This window comes from Aquarana catesbeiana, linkage group LG08 (assembly GCF_042186555.1).
Source record: "Aquarana catesbeiana isolate 2022-GZ linkage group LG08, ASM4218655v1, whole genome shotgun sequence".
In the NCBI taxonomy this organism is placed as follows: domain Eukaryota; kingdom Metazoa; phylum Chordata; class Amphibia; order Anura; family Ranidae; genus Aquarana; species Aquarana catesbeiana.
The window spans coordinates 138393880-138419366 of NC_133331.1; the positions used below are offsets into that span (position 1 = coordinate 138393880).

At 41.4% G+C, this 25487-nt stretch overlaps 1 protein-coding gene across 1 annotated transcript; it reads left to right on the plus strand.

Annotated features, from left to right (window-relative positions):
* Window positions 1–1117: 1117 nt before the first annotated feature.
* DNAJC12 (DnaJ heat shock protein family (Hsp40) member C12) lies at window positions 1118–25360 on the plus strand. The gene is made up of 5 exons (XM_073596441.1): window positions 1118–1312; window positions 8244–8322; window positions 14215–14354; window positions 17334–17526; window positions 24958–25360. The coding sequence occupies exons 1-5, from the start codon at window positions 1232–1234 to the stop codon at window positions 25050–25052; spliced, it is 588 nt and encodes a 195-aa protein (XP_073452542.1). The 5' UTR covers window positions 1118–1231; the 3' UTR covers window positions 25053–25360.
* Window positions 25361–25487: the final 127 nt, after the last annotated feature.

A 25487-nucleotide genomic window follows, 5' to 3' on the forward strand; every position in this document is an offset into this window, starting at 1 on the left:
GGTCAGAGTGTATGCACTCCTCCGAAACCTCTTCAACACTACTATAAAAAGGGACCCCTTTGAGGCCCTTTTGGGGAAACCAATCATTGAATTGTTGCGACCAGAGCGTCAGTTAGCATCCCATATACTTACTGCAACTAAATTAACTATTGCAAAATCATGGAAAACTCCAGCCCTAAGTTTTGAAGCTGTTAAAAATCGCATTAATGATACCATGGTTAATGAAAAACTGACAGCAGTATTTTCAGATACACATGACAAATTTCTCAGAATATGGCAACCATGGGTAAATTATGCCCACCCCTCTAGATTCGACTCGGCACTACTCTCCTTGTAATGAATTCACAGGCACCCCATCCCGCGGACCTCTTACCCTCTTCCCCCCCCCCCATCTCTCTTTTCCCCCCCTCTTTCTTCTCTATTTTTCTCCTTTCTTTCCTTTTCTTAATCACTAAGTCAGTTCTTTTTTACTCCCTTTTTCCATCTTTATTTTTGGCAATTTTTCATATCCTCAAACCCGCAGGTTTACCCCTGACGGAGATAAAGTACAGGCTGACAATTGTTTATGAACATCTTTTGCCTCCTCAGAGCTTTATGCACTGTTACATGGTCATTTGATATGATTCCTGTTTTCATTTCCTATTATTTTTTTTTTTTTTTTGTGCCAAGACTATGTAAATATGTATCCGCATAATGTTCATTTATATGTTTCTCCCTTTGTACTATCAATGCTCTTTATGTTCAATAAAACTTTTGTACAAGAAAGATAAAAAGTGCATTTTATATACAGCTATATAAATCAGACCAAAATGAGGGACAAATGAGGAGGAAAGAGGGACTTTGTTCCAATTCAGGGACAGTCCCTCGAAATCAGGAACAGTTAGGAGCTAGGAACATGTCAATGTCCTAGGTGATTGTGTAACTGCAGAAATAATCCTATTTATTTACAAATGTTTAGGGCTTGTTGACCTTGTCAAGTCAATGACCTTCTTTTAGCAATGAGAAAAAGTGAACTAGATTGCTGTCCTGCAGATAAACAGTAGAAATAAGCCTATACCTCTTCTTTTCCCTAGGAACTAAAACTCCCATGATGCATCAGGCGCACAGCAGCCTCTCCTCTTCTCATGTGCCAATAGCAAGCAACAAGTGGGGAGCTGCCCATGTACATAAAGGCTTGAGCAGCTCAGCTGTCACACAAATCAGAGCTTTGCTGCTTATTCTGCATCAAGAGATGGATGCAATTCTGAACTGCACTCAAGAGTCTATGGGGCCAGATTATTACACTCTGTTGGGATGTGATGAGCTGTCCACGGTGTGTATGTCCACTATTCAGCCTGTCTAATGCTTTGTCACAATATATTCCATTGTCCTGTGCAACTTTGCATCTCTTCCCTTGATAAGACATCTGTATCCAATATTTGGATGCTGCAGATGGGTCTCTTCTTTATTTATACATATTCAGATTGATTTAATTCTACTTTATATAAACAGGGTTGACACTAGTATAATGCATCCAATGTACTCAGTTTCAGCTTTTATATGCAATCATCGTCATTTAATATGTTTTGCAATTCCTGAGTCATCATATATGTCTGGGACCGCACAGTACAGGATAGGTTTAATATTCATTTCTGTATGTACGTATTTAGATTGTATTAGTAGATGCCAGAATTACCTCTCATTTAAGACATATATTATTTTGGTGGTAATATATTCCAAATATTCTTTATAAAAGGAAATAGGAAAATATGAAAAGAAGATTTATCTATACATTTATTATATTTATTTAAAAAATATATATTAAGGGCTAGTCCCACATAATCATAATAAGCTATGTGCAATCATTTGGCAATTATCTTTGTTATTTGTGATTTGCCTAATATGATAAATATTGAAATCTGATTGGTTGCTCTGGGTGATTTCACATTGTACATCATCTTTGCTTATTGGTACAGCATCTGTGTGTCTGTACTGCCCCATTTTATAACCTCAGCAGACGTACATGGAAATACATAGAAATTGATGCTTTTTAATGATAATTTCATATATTTTCTGCGGGTATTGTTATAGATACTATCTGTACATTTCCACCCTAAGTAGCTATAATGAGTATATATTTTTGTCATGTTTGTTATTTTTTACTAGACTGAAGTAATTGCTTTTGCTGAGTACGATTCTTAGCTGTCCAGTGACACATGTTATGCATTTGTCTTCTACATCAATATAATTACGCTGTTTGCTTTCCTTGACGTCAAAGAGGACTTCATTACTTTGCTAGGCAATGCATACCACCCACTCAATCACCAAAGAGGCATACAAGATCAGCGCATCAGTAGCACAAGTGGACACCGTGTTCATCAGTTGTTTGTGAGCTAAAAAATCTGCTGTGATTTTATCTTTGCACAGTTTTCATACTCTGAGTGTTACCTGTAAAGCCTACACTATATTGTCCAAAGTATTGGTTCGCCTGCCTTTACAAGCACATGAACTTTAATGGCATCCCAGTCTTAGTCCGTAGGGTTCAATATCGAGTTGGCTCACCCTTTGCAGCTATAAGAGCTTCAACTCTTCTGGGAAGGCTGTCCACAAGGTTTAGGAGTGTCTATGGGAATGTTTGACCATTCTTTCAGAGGCGCATTTGTGAGGTCAGGCACTGATGTTGGACGAGAAGGCCTGTCCTGCAGTCTCTAATTCATCCCAAAGGTCTTCTATCTGGTTGAGCTCAGGACTCTGTGCATGCCAGTCAAGTTCCTCCACCCCAGACTCACTCATCCATGTCTTGCTTTGTGCACTGGTCCAAATCATTTGGTGGAGGGGGTGTAATGGTGTTGGGTTGTTTTGTAGGGGTTGGGCTTGGCCCCTTAGAATTCTTAAGGCGTCAAAGACATTTTGGACAATTTCATGCAACCAACTTTCTGGGAACAGTTTGGGGGTTGCCCTTTCCTGTTCCAACATGACTGCGTTGCACTGCAATAAATCACCCGGTGCCACTAACTGCTTGAAATCAGTGGTTCCTGTGATGTAATCTTATTGAAAAATCTTTGTAGTGCATCCAACTGTCCATCCAATCCTACTACTCCAATGGAAGAAAACAATATACCATACTTTAAAATACTAACGTCTTTCTTAGAATTGTTGAAAATACTATTTTGGCTGGCTGTCTGCATAAAACATTAGGCAGCCAGACAGTATTGGACCCTAATTTATTACTGAGCATCACAGGAATGACATGATCTACTATGGCTATAGATGCATCCTTGGTTGTCTTTGCATTTTCTACTTTTTACTACATCACTGACACCTTCCTTGCTTATTGCTTACCTTCCAGGATATATATTTTGATATAAAATCCCTCACAGGAGAAACTGTTTATGGCATAAATATACTACAACACCACAGATCTCATTTTTAGCATGTCTGCTTGATGACCATTTGATCACTTTGGAAAGGATTTCTCAGGTATCTTTTCTTCTTGAGTTCACTGCTTTGTGAAATTACAATAAAAATGATTGAACAAGAAAAGGATTTCTCAGACAGGCTCCTTTTCTGTGTTGTACATGGAGGAGTCTAGTTTCTTTCTGGTCCATTGATGGACACATGAAGTCTCTCACCTTCAGGTTATGTTGCCACATACAGGAGGATTGGACCCTGGCAAACAAGCTGAAAGCAAACACAGGATAACATTTCCCACAACCAGCATGCCTTAGTTTTTTGCTAGTGTCATAGATGGATGGACATCTTTTCTGCCGCTGTGCTGTGTTAAAGACTAACTTTTTTTTTTTTGCTAGATCCCTTTTTTCTTTTTCACCTGCTACCAGCTGTCCAGATTTTCGTGAGTACCAGAGGCTTTACCTCTTTCCCTAAGCTTACACATTGCCTTATCATCATACAGTCGCAACATGTCTGATTCCCACTGTATCAGGTGTCCCCGAAACTTCTTTCTGCTTTGCAGGTTCAAGATGGAGGGCGTTCCAGTGATCCTCTTTGCTCTAGACTAGCCCACGCAGATGTGGTATACCAACCTGGCAAGACTCCTGCCATGTGCTTCATGGGCTCTGCCACACTGTTAGGATCTTCTATCCCAAGGACTGATTTTCTATCCTGCTTCACAATTGCTAGCTTACTGCCATGGCTGTTGAAGAACGGGTTCTGAGAGACAGGGCTTTCTTTGAGTTTGCAATTCCTAAGAAGCTAAAAATTGACTTCTCAGACATAGATTTCTTATTTGACTTGGTGTGGGTTTTTTGGATGAATTTTCTCCTTCCGGCAGCAGGGTCTGGACCAGCGTTTGGCTCTCAGCTCTTTTGAGGGTCAGGTTCTTGCCATTTCTATTATGTTTTAGAGACCACTGGCTTCTCATTCTTTTATTAATATATTTGTACAGGGAGCCTTCCATGTAGCTCCCCTGTCCATTCTTCTGTGACCTCATAAGATCTAAATCTGGTGCCCTCTGCACTTTAGACACTGCCCAGGTCCAGGACTTCCTTCTTGCCTAAGGTAGTTTCTGACTTTCACCTCAACCATAGTTCTTCTGTCCCTCTGCCTGGCTTCAGTTTTCCAAAAGAAAGCTTCCCTCTATTGTCTGGAAGTGGTTCAAAAGCTAGTCATAAATTGGTGTAGTTGCCATTATTGTATAGCTTGATTACTGGATTTGGCTTGGGGACACTTTAGACGCCTTCAGCTGCCATTGTGCTGTTGCGTCTTTAACCACTTCAATACCAGGCACTTCCCTCCCTTTCTGCCCAGGACAATTTTCAGCTTTCAGCACTGTCACACTTTGAATGATAATTGCGTGGTCATGCAACACTGTACTCAAACTAAATTTTTATCATTTTCTTCCCACAAATAGAGCTTTCTTTTGGTGATATTTGATCACCTCTGCGGTTTTTATTTTTTGCTAAACAAACTAAAAAAGACCAAATTTTTTGAAAAAAAAAAGGATTTTTTTTTTTTAGTTTAGTTTAGTGTCTTAGTGTCTTTAGTGGTTAGTGTCTTTAGTGTTTAGTGTCATAACATTTTGTTTTCCCCTTCACTGATGGGCACTGATGAGGCGGCACTGATAGAGTGTCACTGATGGGCACTGATGAGGAGGCACTGATATGTAGAACTGATGGGCACTGATAGGCGGCACTGATATGCAGCATTGATGGGCACCAATAGGCAGCACTGATATGCAGCACTGATGGGCACTGATAGGTGACATTTATGGGCACTGACAGGCAGCACCTATGGGCACTGACAGGCGGCACTGATGGGCACTGACAGGCGGCTGTGATGGGCACTGACAGGCGGCACTGATAGGCGGTACTGATTGGCACTGACAGGTGGCACTGATGGGCAGGACTGATGATGAGGTACTGATAAGTACCGACAGATGTTACTGCTGGGCAGTTTTTGGCACTGTGGTGGGGAGTGATTGGTACTGTGGGGGGCAGTGTTTGGCACTGTGGTGGCAAAATTGATTGTTTTTACATTTCTGGGCACTGGTTGGCAGGTGATTTGTACATTTGAGGGGGCTATGCTGATAATCAATGTGCTGATTATCAGCACAGACGCCCCCTCTGACAGGGAGAGCTGCCGATCGCATTGTATTTTATCCAGTTAATAAACTGATGCAGTGAAAACATTCACAGCTATAACTATCCTGCCACAAGCTCATGGTCATTATGGCTACCTACCTGTACACTCCTTCAATAGCTCCTTTATATATGAACATGGAGTTGCTTTGGCTGACCAAGGCCAAAATGATACCGCTGCCCACTGAACTGCCATTCTAAGCTACAGTATTTGGAGTTCTGTACTTAGAAATTGACATTTAAGAATGAGGAGGAAGAACAAATTAACTTGTTTATTAACAGTGCAAAGAAATGTGCGCACTAATCCATAGCAATCAAAACCTTTTTTCATTTTTTCTAAGCTGCTGAAAGCTGAATATTGGTTACTGTGGAGTATTGCACAAGAATGCGTTTTGCAATATGCTGTATATGCTGATAAACTTCTAAAGAAATCAGCAGATGTTGTGCTACGTGTCTTTTGCATCCTACACCTGTGTGGTCTGTCATAGTCATTCCCAGTGTCCATCAGTGCAGCCCATCAGTGTTCATCAGTGCCACCTCATCAGTGCCCACCAGTGCAGCCCATCATTGCCACCTCATCAGTGCCCACCAGTGCAGCCTATCAGTGTCAATAATTGTCCTTCAGTGCCACCTCATCATTGCCCACCAGTGCAGTCTATCAGTGTCCATCAGGGCAGCCTATCAGTGACAATCAGTGTCCTTCAGTGCCACCTCATCAGTGTCCACCAGTGCAGCCTATCAGTGTCCATCAGGGCAGCCTATCAGTGACAATCAGTGTCCTTCAGTGCCACCTCATCAGTGTCCACCAGTGCAGCCTATCAGTGTCAATCAGTGTCCTTCAGTGCCACTTCATCAGTGCCCAACAATGCAGCCTATCGGTGTCCATCAGTACAGACTATTGGTGTCCATCAGTCCAGCCTATCAGTGTCCATCAGTGCCACCTCATCAGTGCCCATCAGTGCACCCCATCAGTGCCACCTCATCAGTGCCCACCAGTGCAGCCTATCAGTGTCAATCAGTGTCCTTCAGTGCCACCTTATCAGTGCCCACCAGTGCAGCCTATCAGTGTCCATCAGTGCAACCTATCATTGTTCATCAGTGCAGCCCATCAGTGTTCATCAGTGCCACCTCATCAGTGCCCACCAGTGCAGCCCATCAGTGCCCACCAGTGCAGCCTATCAGTGACAATCAGTGTCCTTCAGTACCACCTCATCAGTGCCCACCAGTACAGCCTACCGGTGTCCATCAGTGTCACCTCATCAGTTCCCACTAGTGCAGCCCATCAGTGCCACCTCATCAGTGTCCATCAGTGCAGCCTATCAGTGTCAAACAGTGGCCATCAGTGCCACCTCATCTGTGCCCACCAGTGCAGCCCATCAGTGTCCATCGGTGCAGCCTATTAGTGTCCATCAGTGCAGCCCATCAGTGCCACCTCATCAGTGCCCACCAGTACAGCCTATCAGTGTCCATCAGTGCAGCCCATCAGTGTCCATCAGTGCCAACTCATCAGTGCCTACCAATGCAGCCCATCAGTGTCCTTCTGTGCCACCTCATCAGTGTGCACCAGTGCAGCCTCAGTGTTCACCAGTGGAGTGCTCTGTCCCGCTGCCTCCCCTGGCCACAGACAGAAGACAGAGCAGACTGAGCGGCAGCTGCGGCTGTACTCCATTCGGCCGCTGGGGCTCCTCTGTCTTCTGTCTGTGGCTGAGTAACAGGCCCAGCCCAGAGATTGCCCGGCGCTTGCGGCTGTCCGGCAGCCTGTAGCCAAATGTGGGAGACTCCCGCGACTCGCAGGAGACTTGGGATGTCTGTATTGCTGTGCCACAAGCAAGAGTTTCACAGACATATTTAAACCTCAGCACAGTCATTTAAAATAAATAAAACTCTTCCATTACATATGATTTGTGTACACTGAAGATAGTCAGAGAGCGGATACGCCACTGGTTACATTGTAACAATGATCTGGCGTGTTGCCTGAAATCATTGTATTTTATCCAGTTAATAAACTGACGCAGTGAAAACATTCACAGCTATAACTATCCTGCCACAAGCTCATGGTCATTATGGCTACCTACCTGTAGACTCCTTCAATAGCTCCTTTATATATGAACATGGAGTTGCTTTGGCTGACCAAGGCCAAAATGATACAGCTGCCCACTGAACTGCCCTTCTAAGCTACAGTATTTGGAGAAATTGACATTTAAGAATGAGGAGGAAGAACAAATGAACTTCTTTATTAACAGTGCAAAGAAATGTGCGCACTAATCCATAGCAATCAAAACCTTTTTTCATTTTTTCTAAGCTGCTGAAAGCTGATTATTGGTTACTGTGGAGTATTGCACAAGGATGCATTTTGCAATATGCTGTATATGCTGATAAACTTCTAAAGAAAACAGCAGATGTTGTGCTACGTGTCTATTGCATCCTACACCTGTGTGGTCTGTCATAGTCATTTCCTGTCCTTTCATTGGCAGGTGAGCAGCTATGACTCAGCCAAAGGTTATTTTCCATAAAGGAAAAACTACAAAGAAAATCAATTCTGACAGGTCCCTGGTGCTCCAGGGGAATAACTGACCATTGTCAGGATGAATCTAACAGTGCAATAATCTAGAGTAAGATGTGTACACAGAACCACAGCTAGTAAATGTGTGTGTGCTTTTTATGCAGGTTGAACAAATTATTGCTGAATATAAAGTCAGAGCTCTTGAATGCCATCCAGACAAACACCCAGGAAACCAGAAAGCAGGTAAATGTATTTTCCAAACTGCATAACAAGAAAATGATAGCTGAATATACTCCAGGAAAATGTAAAAATAAAGTTATGCATTTCAAAAAAGCTTCTTACCACAAAGCTTTTTTTGGACGTGTCCTCTCCTGCACCCTATAAAACATAAATGAGATTTTGGCACCGATATCTTTGGAATTAAGAATGGGATGATTAGTCGAGGTTTACAGGGTGGGTTAGTGTGGGGTTATTGCTAGGGTACAGGCAGGCATAATGTTAACTTAGGGTTTATGTGAGGTTAACGTTAGGGTTACGAGGAGGATTAGTGTGAAGGCAGTGTTGGGTTTGGAGGGGGAGTAAGTATGAAGTTATTCCTAGGGTAATTAGTGTGAGGATTAGCTTTAGGGTTACAGGAAGGATTAATTTGTGCTTAATGTCAGGGTTATCTGTCCCCTGATGATGGTTTTGGCCAGTCTCTCCCCCTCAGCTCCCATGCCATACATTTATCGTTGCTATCTTTTGGGATACAGCAATTCGGTACCTTGGCTCTGCAGTTTGGTGAGTATAGGGTTCCATACCCCTGAGCCCTTTCACCATCTGCTCCAATATTTATCACTGTGTCCCACATATCCTTGTGTTCAATTTAGATACATCACACATGCATCTGCCCCAGAGGAAGCGAGTCATGCCTTGCGAAACGTGACGGATTACTTTGATGCCTGTGTCTACTGTATGATACAGTATCTACATGCACTAATGTTACTTTTATCATGTGCAATATTTCATTGGCTATGCTATTGTCTGGGTTACTTTGATGCTTGTGTTTACTATATGATATCTACATGCACCAATGTTACTTTTATCATATGCAATATTTCATTGGCTATGCTACTGTCTACCGTCATGCATGTATGTACATTACCTCTTGAATAAATGGTTTTACTGTATTTACTGCTGTTATTTTGGCCCACCGTGACCACCTCACTCAAAGTCCCAGGGCAACTTTTTTTGTGCATTTGCCTGGAATGGAACTTCAGCAACTTGGTGTTGACTGGGGATGTGAGTGGTCTACCTCTGGAAGAAAAATACCAAGCTGTGTTAGTTCTCAAAAGACTCGTAGTAGTCTGGACCATTCATTGTCGTCCACACTTGTCCTGGACAAATAGTTTGCCTGAAGATTCTTCTGACCAGGCACATAGGCTGCAGATAGCTGCAGAAGATTGACTTGGGCAGATTCTAGAATTAGAGAAACCTCCTTCAGAAAGGAGACACTGAGCCTTGTTTCCAGATGTAGGCCACAGTCGTTGCGCTGTCCAACTTTACCAGGACAGGCTTACCCCGGATGAGGTGACTAAAGGCTAAGAGCCTAAAATGTTGCTCTCAACTCCAGGACATTGGACACCATCTTGGTTCCTTGAAAAAGACCATTGGCCCTGAGCCCATTGCTCTTGAAATAGGGCTCCCCTACTACTTTGTTGGTGTCTGACTCTACCACCAACCACTAGGTCGTCAGAAGGGAATGACATTGCAGACGATTTCGTTTCTTCAACCACAAGTTTAGGCCACTGGTCCAGAAACCCGACTTGAACGGGAGCGATAGTTAAACTGAGCCAACCTGAGCTGCTGGAGCGAGGCAATTTCTATGGCTCAATCTGAGACGTGAAGGATGAAAGATTTCCAAATATGGCCTTAAATGCTTGCCTTAAGGGACCAGCGTGTCAATCAGCAAAGCCATGTCCACAGAGGAGCCAAATAGTGCCCCTAAGGCATGTATGGGTGGCACAATCCCAAAACAACAGAAAGCATCCTGATATGGAACTCTTTTCTGACTTCTTGGTTTATGCGTTGGCTTCCCAGTTTTTCCTGAGAAGCTAAGCTCTCTAGAGTGAGAGTGAGCATGGAAACTGGCTCTTGAGTTTTTTGATCTTCTTTAACTCAGCAGACATTCATCTTGAGGCAGGAAGCCAAACTGACCACTATTAAATTTAGGCTTGACCTTCTATGATCAGGAAAAATACAGTGATAGCGTTTGTCCTTGAAGGCTACAACATCTTCTGATGGTAAGGTCATGTATATGGCCAATCCCACAAGGGAAACACACTGACCAGAGGGGTGATCCCAACCCCTAGACATCTTTCAGTTCAAAAGGGCATAACTTTGATATCCTGCTGTGACAACGTACTCCAATCTTGTAGAACAAGCACTTGATCCATCCAGCATAAGGGAATTGTCAAGCTGTCCTCTGGAGGTACTTAAAATACTTCCAAAGCTTCACTTCTATTTAAAGGCATTTCACCAACCTTACCAACCTGGACAAAAGTCGTCCTCATCTTCCTGTTCAGAAGAGACTGAAGAGGATTGATTGGCTTGAGAAGGCCCTGAATAGAAGACTGGACATTGCCAGAATAGATGGCCCTTGCAGAAGATTAATTCAGCAATTCCTTTAGAGTGTCTTGACCATATTCTTAATTGTGACAACTTGGTCACCATCATCTTAATCACAGCCTGCCTGAACAAAGTAGGAATCACATGTTCATTCACCTATACTTGGAAAGAAGCTGACAAGGGTTAATTTGCCTGAGGAGGTTCTGAGACTATACATTGGCACCATATATTACCCCCTTCACAGAGTGAGTGTAAACGACTCCCTTAGAGTGTATTGACCACATGCTTAATGAATGTGATAACCGGTTAGGTGTCGTCGTCATCTTTATCCCTGGTTGTTTGAACAAGGCAACATTCTTGCAGTCATGTTCGTCTGTCTTCTCTTTGGAAGAATCTGAAGCAGATTGCTTGCCTGGGAAGGCTTGGAGACTGCTTGGTAACCCTTTCACAGGGTGAGTGGAAACACTCCTTTAGAGTGTATTGACCACAGGCTTAATGAATGTGACAACCTGTTAGGTGTCATCATCTTTATCCTTGGTTGCTTGAACAAAGCAGAATTATGCAGTCATATTCATCAGGAAATTCGGAAAATGGGCTGTTTCACTTGGTATGGCTAGGCAGCTTCTCATTGCCAGAGCAGATAACCCTTCAAAGGGTGAGCAGAAACCACTCCTTTAGAGTGTATTGACAATGTGTTTATTGAATGTGACATCCTATTAGGTGTCATCCTTATCCCTGGCTGCTTGAGCCAGTGGGATACATACTGTCATGCCCATCCGTGTATGCCTCTTATAGAGTCTGAAGAGAGATGTTTTGCTTGGGAAAGCTATGAGATTGCTCCTTGCCAGAGAATTTAACCACTTCACAGGGTAAGTGGAAAAAACTCCTTTGAGTGTATTGGCCACTTGTTTAATGAATAAGACAACCTATTAGGTATCATCATCCTCATTTCTGGATTCCTTAATCAAAGCAAGCTTCACATAGTCATGTTCCTCCACACCTTCCCCTTTGGAGATTTCAAGGGGTATGAATACTTTTTAAAGACACTATAAATTAGTCTGACACCAGTATTCATGATAGACTAAAGGGGGATTTCCTGTGTAAAAGTAGGTCGATGAAATGTCTGTGGATGTCTGTGAAATGTCTGTGGATCATTGGAAATGTCTCCCTGTCAATGAATGCTGAGCCAAGTTTTGTTTATAGTAACTGTATTATAAGAACTAACACAACCTATTTCTAAAATATATAGATAGCATTCGACATCACAGAAATCTCTGGCTCCTAAATAACATTCAACCTAGGGTTTACTGTTTTGATGTGGTCACAAAGCTATTGGAGGTACACTTTCCTTATGTTTCAAAATTAGAGATTCGTTATTCAAAATAGAATATATTAGTTATTGATATTGGTCCTACTAAATCCCAATGCTTAACACTTCCTGATTTTACCTGAAAAGCTTAAAAAAAGGATATTCTTTTAGGGTAAAATATGTTTCTTTGGGCTTGTTAAGGGTCGCAGGATTCAGAGACAATTGAGTTGTAGTGCTGCCTAAGATTTGGACACTGGTAAAAAAAAAACAATGACCAACCTGGTATAACCCTTCCCAGTCCTAGCATGCGTTGGTTCGTGAAAAAGCGTACTATTAGTAAGAACACAAAGCACAAAGGGATTGGACCTGTATGCCTTCATGAACTCCAGGGAATGGAAATTACGGTAAATAAAAAAATTCCCCTTTCTTCCATATTCATTAAGGGACACAAGATTCAAAGACAATGGGGACATTCAAAATAGTCCAGCTGAGGCATGGGCAACAGTTACAAAACACTGACAGGCCCACATACCAAAACAAGAACCTGGCTGCAACCTGCAGCTCAAAGAGCTTCCTGAAGAACCTTATACCTAAAGCTGTATCAGATATCAGATGAGGCCTGGACATTCACCTAATAAAACTCCTAAAATGTACAAACAGAAGACTAGGTTGCACCTACGTAAATCTAGAAAACAATTGCCTGATGCCAACATAAGGTTTACAGATCCAGTAGACTGCTTGTTCACACCAGCCTGCATGCTCAGATCAGATCAACATTTTAGCATGTGGATGGGTGTATGTTGTGTAAGGGCAGTGCCTTGCTTTGTTACAAGGCAAGCCACTGTTTACCTTTTTTTCCATTTTTAAACATTATTGAAATTCCACAAAATTACATTTTGTTTATCTCGATTGAGATGAGGAAGGAGTTTTTAGAGAAGGAAAGGCATGGATCCGATTGAACTGATCCCATGTGCCATAGAGCCACCAGAGCATATTCTGCTTCTGCCAGAGGATCTGGAGACAAACCTGTCCAGTTTATTGTTAAACCTGAAGGCCATCATGTTCACATTCAACCTCCCCCACCTGTGACACAGGTCCTGGAACACGTCCTGGTATAGGGACCATTTACTGGGGTCCACTTGCAGCCTGCCAATTGTCCACACCTGGAATTTAGTTCTACTTCTCTTGCTGCTGTAAGACATCTGGTTCCTCCCTAAGAGTTGATAGATACCATTGAATACAGATTGATTGACCCTCCAGTTCCAAGATCCACAGTAGTAGGGGCAACCAAATTGCTTGGAGTTTTAGACTGTTGATCAGGTGACAGGATTCCTCTGGCATCCAAGTCCCCTGAACTGATAAGGTGTCTAGGACTCCCCACCCTTCTGGCTGGCATGTGTTGTTAGGGTCTCCCAAGACATTGGGAGGAAGGATTTTCCTAACATCAGAGCTGGATTCCTGAGCCACCAGGTATCCAAGCTGCTTTCAGACCAGGTTTCGCAAAGGCCAGCAGATGTCCCACCACAAGTCGGGTGTCCCTTAATGTCAAAGAGAACTTGTCTGATGGTTTCAAAAGTATAGAGGCTCAGGGTTTGCTGTTGAATTGGGCACCTGGCTTTGGTCTGGCCTTGGAAGTTAAAAGCTTGGGAGTAACCAAAGGAAATTTTTTTTGGCCCCAGAGGGAGGAGGAGTGTTCCTTGCATGAGGCTTGGCTTCTGCTGGGGCATACGAACACTTTTACCCAGAGTAGAAATCCCTCTGTAGACCTCAGTACAACCCAATTGTCTCCTAATCCTGTGTCCCGTAATGAACCAGAAATAAATTCAAATTAGTCTTGAGCATAATGCTGGTTTTCTGGTTTGTAAAGGGATTTTGAAGTACCATGCGATGTTTACTGAATTATCGAAAATTATACTTTTGTTTTATGTAACTGTTCTTAATATAAACAAGCAGATATTATAGGCAAGGCTGTCATATATTTAGGTAAATCATACCCTTGTGCCGACCCCAAATCCTTTGCTTTAATTTTTAATTGAAGAAATATAGTAAAATCTGTGCAAATTGTACCTTATTATTGACTGTCAGTGCAAAATTGTGGTGAACCATTGGACTGACCATCACCATTTAACTGTGCTATTTCTGCCATAAATTACTTTTTAACCCTAAATCCTAATTAATGCTGACAATTAAATCTCTGAACACACATTGTTACATTGCAGTTGAAGAGTTTCAAAAAATCCAGCAAGCCAAAGACACCTTAACAAATGAAGAAAGTCGTGCTCATTACGATTACTGGAGACGGAGCAAAATTATGATCCCATTTACGCAATGGGAAGCTTTGCAGGATTCTCTAAAAATGGTACGTTTTTCTAAGTATAGTAGTGTAGGGGCCCTGCTCTAAACTTGAGTGTTCCTAATTACATTTAGTATGATTTGAAGCTAGGCTGTAAGCAGTTTTTATGTTTATATATTTCTGGACTCTGTTGAATACCACAAACTCAGTTGGTGATTGCTTCTGCCTTTTATTGTTGAGGGGGTTCTATTAATCAAAGTGGGAAAGATAATTACTGAGTTATATATATTTGTCTGACCTGACCAATCTCTGGGAGCTTTGTTCAGTGGTGTGGATTAAGGAGAGGCTAACAGAAAATACATGGCAGCATACATATGGTAGTATGCTGCCATGTTGGCGCCAGGAAAATTGTATCAAATACTTACCGTAATTTTCCTTTCCTGGTGCCAATCCATAGCAGCATGCTACCACATGTATGCAGCCATGTTGGTGCCAGGAAAATTGTTTTAAGCACCTTTCCAGAGTGTTCTTTCTCACCAGGGCTTCTGCCTAGAGAGGATATCAGTAAAAAGTGTGCCTTCTATTTGGACCTTTCCTGAGTGGGGGCATGTACTGAAGACTCAACGACTTTAGCTGCCCTCTTGAAGGACTTATATTCACAGAGAGCGGGGCAAGAATGGAGCATCTGTGTGAAATCTTTTTCTTGAAGAATTGCATAGAAGGGCTGGGTAGAAGCTGTTGCTGGACATTGCAAGAAGGATTCATTGCTCATAAATCAAGGTAGCTTTGACAGCTATCACAGCATCAAAGGCCAAATTCATAGAGAGATTCAATGCAAATTAAGGAAGACTGTGACTGCTTTTACAGGGTCCACATCATAGGGGACCACCTCACCATCACCCCCAAGAGGAGAGGTGCTACTCTTTTTTTTTTTTAAATAGTTTTCATTTATAGAAGAGCAGTTTTAAAAGACTGTAACCATACATGTACCTGCACTGTATCAGTGGCTTGGCTTTGTTAGGTCTGGATTTTATTTTACAGGAATGCTTGCGTGCTGGTCGTGTGTGTAATATGACCCGGAGAACACTGAGACATGAGGAAAGCTTTCCTTTGGCATTAAAGTGTGTTTTGACAGTATAGCGTGCCATTGTGCAAGAATTTGTTTCAATAGAATTAGGTGGTTTCAAAACACTTTCTCTTTGAACCTAGCAAATAAACATTTCCTAATCCAAACTTTGTAGTAGAATGCAGACGAGTTGTTGCTCTATAATAATCCTCTTTATTTATATTTCTGTAACAACTGTTGTTTTTTTTTACTTTGGCATAGTTTGACTTGGTGGGATTCAGTATAATAATGTACTATTATTGAAATTAGCACGCAATCTGTTGTGACACAGTAACTATGTGCTCTGTTAAAGTACATTTTTCATTAAGTTCAGATTTTTCCATTTTTTCGCTATACTGGCATCAACAGCAAAACTAAGGCTAGAGCTACAAAGATTAATTATTGTCATCTGAATACTATAGGTAGATGAGGGATTTTTTTAGTACCTTAAAGCAGTTGTAAATCTTATATATATATTTTTTTTTGTAAAATAACAAACATGTTATACTTACCTGCTCTGTTCAATGATAAACCATTTTATTGACTCATTATTATTAACATATTGCGGCTGTCTGCACCTAGATCACTTGTGTGCAGCCTAACTTTAACATAGACAGGGTCCTGCTAAATCTCCCGTTTAAACTAGTAGTTACAGAACTGTCTGTTTTTGCAAACGCTTTAAAAAGCAAACTTATACTTTAAAAGTGTTTTTATCCTAATGTCATTTTTATATTGGTATATTAACATCATTTTTATTATCACAATATATATTAACATCATTTACAGAACTATATGGAGGGCATAGGGCATCTGGGCCTCAAAACTAGAAGTGTTTGATGTACATCTGAAGACCCAAAATTGCTCCCACTATTCCTGAAAGAATAAAGACACATATTCTTGGGCTAAATGCTGGACAGATTAGCACAAAAATGTAGAGTAATTATTTACTACTTGATTGTTTACTTGGACCAGATGAAAAATTTGGTTGTATGATCACAGCATCAGTAGGCATATGTAGCCTTTAAACCAAGTGTAGGGATCAACATACTGAATGTACAGGCCATTGAAATATGGTTACAAGCATGGGTCAGGTCAGGCAGACAAATCCGTATCCTGGTCACTGGACGCCTACAGAATTTCCCAATGCGTATACCTAGTGACATTATGGCTGCACACAGAATGTTTATTGGTTTTGCCACTGCTCAATAATAATTCTCTGACCTGGTTTTTTGAAGTTTTCTGCCAGAATAATTGGTTATCACCCATTCTCTGTATGCCCTTGAACAGTCATCTTGCTACAAAAACCCTTCTCACATGTATGTTGTGGGCATATTAGCATGGTACCTTCCCTCTTTATTTATGAGGGTTTAATATCACTTTAAGGATCAGTCCCAAGAAGATGTATAGTTAGTGACTGGTATTTTTTTTTAAATTCTTGCTTTCACTTTGATACCTAAAGGGGGTTTGGAACATATTTTACACATTCTGTTAGGAGACTATACTGTTGACGTATTAAAGGGGAACTAAACCCCCAGTGTTAATTTCACCTTCCAGAGATGTGGAGGTTACATCCCTCGCTGGCTGCTGTCATGGTCTCCCTGGCCCCTTCTGGATGCCAGGTTTTCGGGCTTTTGATTGGCCGGTGGGTGAATGGCATCATCCTGTGCATGTGCATGGGAGTCAGTCATTCCAGCATAGAGGTAGTGTGCCAGGAATGGATGCTGAGCTGCACATGCACAGCTAAGTGTACATTCAATAGAAGACAGTGAGCAGGCAGGTAAGTTTTTGATATTACAAAAGAGAGATTACATGTCTTTTCTGCAATAATTGCTGCCTGCTCGCAGTTTTTTACTACTTACGTTTAGTTCCACTTTAAATCAACACAAAAATTGTATACGGTTTGATGATATATTAGTAAAGTCTGTGTATGTATCTTTTAGTCAATGCATTGGACTGTAAAGAACAAGAAGGAAGCGATGCTGGAGGCTCCAAACAAGCCTTCAGATGGAGCACAAGATGACATTTTAAATGATGCGGAAGAAAAGAATAACCCGCTCAGCAGTGAACATGAGAATTACATATTGGAGGAACCTCAGGAAAATTTTGATTTACTGTCACCTAAAAGTCCTGAAGGTAACACCAGAATTAGTGGCTCTCGGTCTGTTGTGATAAAGTTCCCTAAATGTTAAAGTAGAACTGTAGGCAAACCTTTTGTTTTCATTTTGGATACAGTAAGTGAAGGTTATAACCCCTGTCAATTATTTTTTCCACCTGTGTCCTATTGGGGAGATTTACCTTCACTTCCTGTTCCATAGCCAAAACAGGAAGTGAGAGGAAATTCCTGCAAATTAAAGGAATCCCTTGGGGTCACCAGAACCGTTTTCCCCATTGTAAGATTTCCTCTCTATTATTTGGCTTGGGACTTTCTTTTACTTTCATTTTCAATGATAATGGTAAACAAGATAAACAGAGATCTGAATAGTAAAAATTCTTGCAAGCTACCATAAATATATACCGACTTTTGATCTAGACAGCTGCTACCACTGATCACGTCCCATATGACTGTGAAAACGAACAAAATACAGAGGAACGTGCTGTGCTATCTTAATCTTGGCATGTGATAACCACAATAAATTTCAATTCCTTGTGTATTTCCACAAATCACTGTAAATTATATACTAATGAATATCTCTTAAATCTTACAAATATATCACATACATGAAGTGCCCTAGTGACAATAAAGTGACTTTGCAGCAATAAAATGCAATGTGTACATTCATATCATCATATATAATACCAAAGTCCTTATTAATATTAAATACTATACAAAAAAGTGTTCAAGTGCACTGAAGTGCTACGTGCAAAATTCTATGTTAAAAAACACATGTGAAGACATGCGTTGATGAAAAAATATGAAGTCCATTCAAAATAAACAGATCAAAAAAACATTATATTGGTGATAACAAGCGTGTGTCCACTCAGGTGTTCACCCCTTCAGTGTATGCGCTCACCTTAGAGCGTGTAACCTTGCAGTTAAGCTTGGTCAAAACACGCATATGAATCTATTTTATTCATCTAAAACACTAGCCCCTTTAATAGGTTACTCACATTTAATGGGTGCTACAGTGCACCACTCTTTACAGACCAAACGAAAAATGCTGTGATCACTGAACTGGTGTGTCCTTTCCATGCTGAGACCGCTCTGCTGTCTCCTGCACCGTCCTATCCCCTCCCCAACGCGTGTCGATACCGGGAATGTGATGTATCTTCCTCAGGATGAATTCTATTGGAAGGTTGCGGTGTCAATCAATATATAGTGACACATGGCCATTTTCTTGTAGACCTTGGACACTCTATTGTCCGTGTCTCATTGTTTCTGCATATCATTACTGTTATTGCCACTTATAATCACAACAGCAATGGTCCTTCATTCCGACTAGCTATTAATTCTCTTTAGGTACTTTATCTCATTAAAATATATATGTTGTAAGTAACATTGAGAAAAGATCAGAAGTTTTTTAAATACTCAGAGCAGCCCGTCTGGCACCAACAACCATGACACGTTCAAAGTCACTTAAATTCCCTTTCTTTCCACTCTGATGCTCCATTTGAACTTCAGCAAGTCGTCTATACCACGTCTAGATGCCTAAATGCATTGAATTGCTGCCATGTGATTGGCTAGTTAGCAATTTTTTGTTACCAAGCAATAGAACAGGTGTACCTAATAAAGAGGCCGGTGAGTGTATATATTAACCACTTGCTTACTGGGCACTTAAACCCCCTTCCTGCCAAGGCCAATTTTCAGCTTTCAGCGCTGTCACTCTTTGAATGACAATTGCACAGTCATGCAACACTGTACCCAAATGATTTTTTTTATCATTTTTTCATACAAATAGAGCTTTCTTTTGGTGGTATTTAATCACTGCTGGGTTTTTTATTTTTTGCTAAAAAAAACGAAAAAAGACCAAATATTTAAAAAAAAAAACTGTTTCGTAGTTTGTTATAAAATTTTGCAAGCAGGTAATTTTTCTCCTTCATTGATGTGCGCTGATGAGGCTACACTGATGGCCACTGATAAGGCGGCACTGATGGGCACTGATAGGTAGCACTGAGAGGTGGCACTAATGGGTGGCACTAATGGGCACCATTGGGTGGCACTCATGGGCACTGATAGGCACTGGTAGGTGACACTAATAGGCGGTACTGATGATGAGGCACTGATGGGCACTGATAGGTGGCACTGGTGGGCACTGGTAGATGGCACTGATGGGCACTGCTTAGCAGCAGTGGGTTTCCATGTGCGGGACCAATGTCCCTCTGACTGAAGCCGGTAATCGCCTTTTTTTTCGCCTCATGCTCTTAGCATGAGGGAAAAAAAAGCTGATAACGATCTTCTGTTTACATCATGTGATCAGCTGTCATTGGCTGACAGCTGATCACGTGGTAAGGGGCCGGGATCGGCCCCTTACTCTGATCTGTGATCAGCTGAGTCTCAGTAACTCACTGATCACAGAGCGCACCACGCCGCTGCACAGGAGGCGCACGGGTAGCTCATGCTCAGGAGGACATACATGGACACCCTCCTGGCAATTTAGGCCCACGCTGTAGCCATCTTTCGGCTATAGCGCAGGCATGAGGAGGTTAAAGTCCAATGTGACAAATCCCAACACCAATGATTATTCCAGTGCTTGGATTCCTTTTTTTCTTCGCCACTTGTGCTCAAGGAATGGGTGTACACTCACTAGAGGTGTTTGACCCCTTGTTACAGGTAGGTCAAAAAGTGCTTATGTCGCCCAAGTGGTATCCTTATGCACGTCAGAAAGAGATGAATTTATTTTTTTTATTTTTGTGGTGTTGAGTCATAACAATAGCATACAATTTTACAGCTAAACAAAACATTTTTTTACTATTTTTGAGGCAGTTTTTGAGGCAGTTTTCCTTTGATACTATAAAAAAATCAGAAGATACCCATTAATATTTACCAACATACTAAGGTCCAATTTTCCCCAAAAAAACTAGTTATAATTTACCTAGGGTACTGTACAGATGCACACATTTTCATTTGGAGAGCTAGGGGAATTGTCAATAGAATATCAATATGGTCAACACCACACTCAAGTTCCATTGAGATCTCTGTACTCTAGTCTGTCTGCCAGGGGGACAGATGGGACTTGTAGAACAATAATTCACAGATTTCTGTAAATGAATGACATAACTGTGTGGTTTGGGCAGCCATATAGATTTCAAAAGCAACTAAAAAACAGGTATGCCCCTTGGGACTTTTTGGGAGGCAGAATAGACACTGAGTATCAGAGGAGTATGTATATAAAAAATATATGCAATGGGGCAGGCATTAGTCCAATGGTATATACTACCAAAAATGTATTTAATAGAGAAAAAAAGGGAAGGCTGCTGGAGTACTCGTGTATGAGAGAAATTCTGCCAGCATCCCGGGAATTGCAACAAAAAAACAGGTATGCACCTTGGGACTTTTTGGGAGGCAGAATAGACACTGAGTATAAGAGTAGTATGTGTATAATTTTTTTTTTCTGTAAATTTCAAAAGTGACAGCTGCTGTGGGAGAGAGGAACCCCTGCACACTGTCATAGGGGGGAAGAGGGGGTGTAAAATCGTGCAAAAGATGGAGTTAGCCTTTAAACACTCCTATGTCCCCCAAGTTTCCATAAGCGCTTGACGCCGGCCGGCCGTCATATGACGGGCAGATGGTGCGGCTCTTGTTCTGGGTGGGCGTCATATGACGTCTGTCCATTTAAACAGGGCATGCGCGCGATAGTGTGCGGCAGCCCTGTACTTTCTGTGGCGGCGTGTCACAGAGACACCGCTCACCACCGAGGGGGTGAACAGCCATTGGGCATGGCTGTTTACCACGTGATCATCACGGCCGATCACAGATGGTGCCGCCCCACTTTGCACGGCGCATGCGCGTGAGCACGTCAGTGGCGGCATGTTCCCGGGAACACTGCTCGTCACCGACGCTGGTAAACAGCCATTGACCGTCGGCTGTTTACCACGTGATCGGCTGTGATCCTTTCACAGAGCGGTAACGAGATGTTACCGGGTTCTCCTCCTCACACACCGATCGTGTGTGAGAAGGAGATTGCAGTAACATCTTGTTACCACTTACAGTGTACACCAATCACACTGATTGCCCCCCCCAATAAAGAGGACCTGTCACCACCCATCAAAGTACCTGTCACAGTTCATCTGAGTACCTGTCACAGTCCATCCGAGTACCCGACTACCTGTCACAGTCCATCTGAGTACCCGAGTACCTGTCACAGTTCATCTGAGTTCCCGAGTACCTGTCACAGTCCATCTGAGTACCTGACACAGTTCATATAAGTACTGAGTACCTGAGTACCTGTCACCACCCTTCTGAGTACCGGAATATCAGTCACCAGCCCATCAGAGTCCCCGAGTACCTATCTGTAGCCCATCAGAGTACCCAAGTACCTGTCACCAGGCCATCAGAGTACCCGAGTACCTGTCACCAGGCCATCAGAGTACCCGAGTACCTGTCACCAGGCCATCAGAGTACCCGAGTACCTGTCACCAGCCCATCAGAGTACCTGAGTTACTGTCTGCAGCTCATCAAGTTACCCAAGAACCTATCTGCAGCTACAAAGATGAGAAAAGAAAAAAAAACGCTCACAGGACTCAGCCTCACAGGTGCTGGCTCTGCACAAATAGTGGAAATCAAAGAAGAAAAATCTGGACGGCCGCACTTCCGTGAAGAAAAAAAGCACCTTTATTGTAGCAAAAAAAATTATCAAATGGGTCACATAAAAAGTGGATTGTGTAGGATAATCGCTAACGCATTTCACATCATCCGATGCTTATTCATCAGCGATGCTTTTTTTCTTCACGGAAGTGCGGCCGTCCAGATTTTTCTTCTTTGATTTCTATCTGTCTGCAGCCCATCTGAGTACCCGAGTACCTATCTGCAGCCCATGCCTCATAGAATATACGTTAGGGTGTTTGCTTCCAAAATGGGGTCATTTTGTGGGTAATTCCACTGTCCTAGTGCTCAAGGACCTTCAAAAGTGTGATAGGTAGGAATGAAATGAGATGTGTAATTTATGCTCCTAGAACACCTGAAGGTAATACTTCAGTGTTGGACCTCTGTATGTGGCCAGGCTGTGTAAAATTCTCACACATGTGGTATTGCCATACTTGGGAGGAGTAGCAGAATGTATTTTGGGGTGTCATTTTTGTTATATACATGCTATGTGTTAGAAAAGTCTTATAAATTGACAAAATTGTGTAAAAAAAAAATGCATTTTAATTTTTTTTACACATTTTCCAAAAACTTCTAGAAAAGAATGAACCGTTCAAAAGACTCATTATGCCTTATAGATTCTACGTTGGGGTGTTTGCTTTCCAAAATGGGGTAATTTTGTGGGCAATTCCATTGTCCTGGTGCTCCAGGGCCTTCAAAGGAGTAATAGGTGGTTGAGAAATTAGATATGTCATTTATGCTCGTAGAACGCCTGAAGGTGCTACTTCAATGTTGGGCTTTTGTATGTGGCCAGGCTGTGTGAAAGTCTCACACATGTGGTATCGCCATACTCGGGAAGAGTAGCAGAATGTATTTTGGGGTGTAATTTGTTTTATGCTCATGCTGTGTGTGAGAAATAACCTGATAATATGTTTTGTAAAAAAAAAAATCTTCATTTTGCAAAGAATTGTGGGGAAAAAATACAACTTAACAAAACTCACCATGCTACTTACTTAATACCTTGGAATGTCTACTTTCTAAAAAGGGGTCATTTGGGGGGGGGGGGGTATTTGTACTTTCCTGACTTGTTAGTGTCTCAAGAAATGAGATACACCTGATGTACTGAAGGCCTGATCAGATGTGATCAATTTGCAGTGATTGGCACCATAGTTTGTAGACTCTATAACTTTCACAAAAACCAAATAATATACAGTAATTTGGGTTATTTTTACCAAAGCTATGTAGCAGTATAAATTTTGGCCAAAATTTATGAACAAAAATTACTAATTTGCAAACTTTTATGACAGAAACAAAGAAAAAGGCATTTCTTTCATAAAATTTATGGTCTTTTTTTATTTATAACACAAAAAATAAAAAACCCACTAGTGATTAAATACCACCAAAAGAAAGCTCTATTTGTGTGAAAAAAAGCTGAGGATACAAAATAAGGTAGTACTGAGTATTACCAGGGAGGCGGACTTTTTAGGCTAAGAAACAGTGGAGAAGATATAGCAGTATAAAAAATATAAATTTATTGAAAAATACAAATATCTAAAAAACAATGACAATTATAACATATAGCATCTATGATTATTGTGCAGTGAGCCCTGGTATGTCTACGCGTTTCGCCGTTAGGCTTCCTCAGGATACGGCCAAGGTTCACAGATGAGACAGAGAAGGGAATATGTCTCTCTATCTTAAATTGGAATGCAAAATCATGCAAGCCATGGCAGCATGAGAAAGTTCAATCAGCAGTAAGAAAGTATATTAGATATAGCTAAATATCTCAGCAGGGGCATGTAAACAATATTCCTAATTATGGGAGCAGCCATTAGAGGGAGGAGGGCCAACACCGGATACACCACTTAGATCCTGGGTTTAATATCAGCAATGCTGAAGGCTCAATACAATCCCATCGCTGCATATTCAGGATACAAATAATCCAGCGTGCCCCTGGGAGACAGCAATACACTGCACGTGTAGTGTGCATGTGCAGTGTATTGCTGTCTCCCAGGGAGACAGCAGGATCTAAGTGGTGTATCCGGTGTTGGCCCTCCTCCCTCTAATGGCTGCTCCCATAATTAGGAATATTGTTTACATGCCCCTGCTGAGATATTTTTAGCTATATCTAATATACTTTCTTATTGCTGATTGAACTTTCTCATGCTACCGTGACTTGCATGATTTTGCATTCCAATTTAAGACAGAGAGACATATTCCCTTCTCTGTCTCATCTGTGAACCTTGGCCGTGTCCTGAGGAAGCCTAACGGCGAAACGCGTAGACATACAAGGGCTCACTGCACAATAATCATAGATGCTATATGTTATAATTGTCATTGTTTTTTAGATATTTGTATTTTTCAATAAACTTTATATTTTTTATACTGCTATATCTTCTCCACTGTTTCTTAGCCTAAAAAGTCCGCTTCCCTGGTAATACTCAGTACTACCTTATTTTGTATCCTCAATGATTTATGGACGTGGCTCATTTTTGGTGCACATTCTTCTCTCCTTTTTTTTGTGTGAAAAAAAAGGATGCAAATTTCATATGGGTACCGTGTTGTATGACTGAGTAATTGTCATTCAAAGTGTGAGAGCGCTGAAAGTTGAAAATTGGTCTGGGCAGGAAGGGGGTGTAAGTGCTCTGTATTGAGGTGGATAATATCTAGAATTTCTTAACAAATGAAGGGCAAGGGTACCAGTCACCTTAATGTGGCATACTGTACATACATCAGAGTTATATTTTATGATCTGAAATACAGCCTTGGTATGCCTATGGCAATTTTGATTATTTAACAACCATTTATCTCTTGTTTGAATGTAGGAAGGCCAGACATGACATATTGTCTCCTGCGCTTCCGCTGGTCGGCCGAGGCTCCATCTGACCTTCTTCGAAAATTCAGAAATTATGAAATATGAGATCCTTCCTCTAAAGTATTTCAGTGCTCTTTCCATGGCATGCTTTTTTCTTACTGTGTATAGTGTATAATGTAAGCCTTATTTTTCTATTTACTCCATACTACCCAGAAGTATTTTATTACAAGTCATCTCTTTGTACACATATTAATGTCACTTTAACATAGTAAAAGGTCATTTGCTATGTAAAATGGTCTTTGTTCCAGTATTTAATGAAATGTTGCATGTTGTTTCTGATAAAATTTTAGACAGTTGTTATTTTTGTATGGTTTTAATTATTTTGTCAATAAATTATATGCAGATTATCTATAGATGTGTGTTTTTTATTTTACCATACCAGCATTTGGCCAGCAACAGTACAGTATCTAATCTTAAATAATGTCATTTAAGACAAGGAACCCTCAATTAATATTTACATTTTTTTTTCTATGAGCTGCC

Coding starts and splice junctions, on each gene's coding strand:
- DNAJC12 (XM_073596441.1), top strand. CDS start 1,232: ATGGATGCAATTCTGAACTGCACTCAAGAGTCTATGGGGCCAGATTAT. Junction 1,313..8,243: donor GATGTGATGAGCTGTCCACG/GTGTGTATGTCC, acceptor CTTTTTATGCAG/GTTGAACAAATTATTGCTGA. Junction 8,323..14,214: donor CCCAGGAAACCAGAAAGCAG/GTAAATGTATTT, acceptor GTTACATTGCAG/TTGAAGAGTTTCAAAAAATC.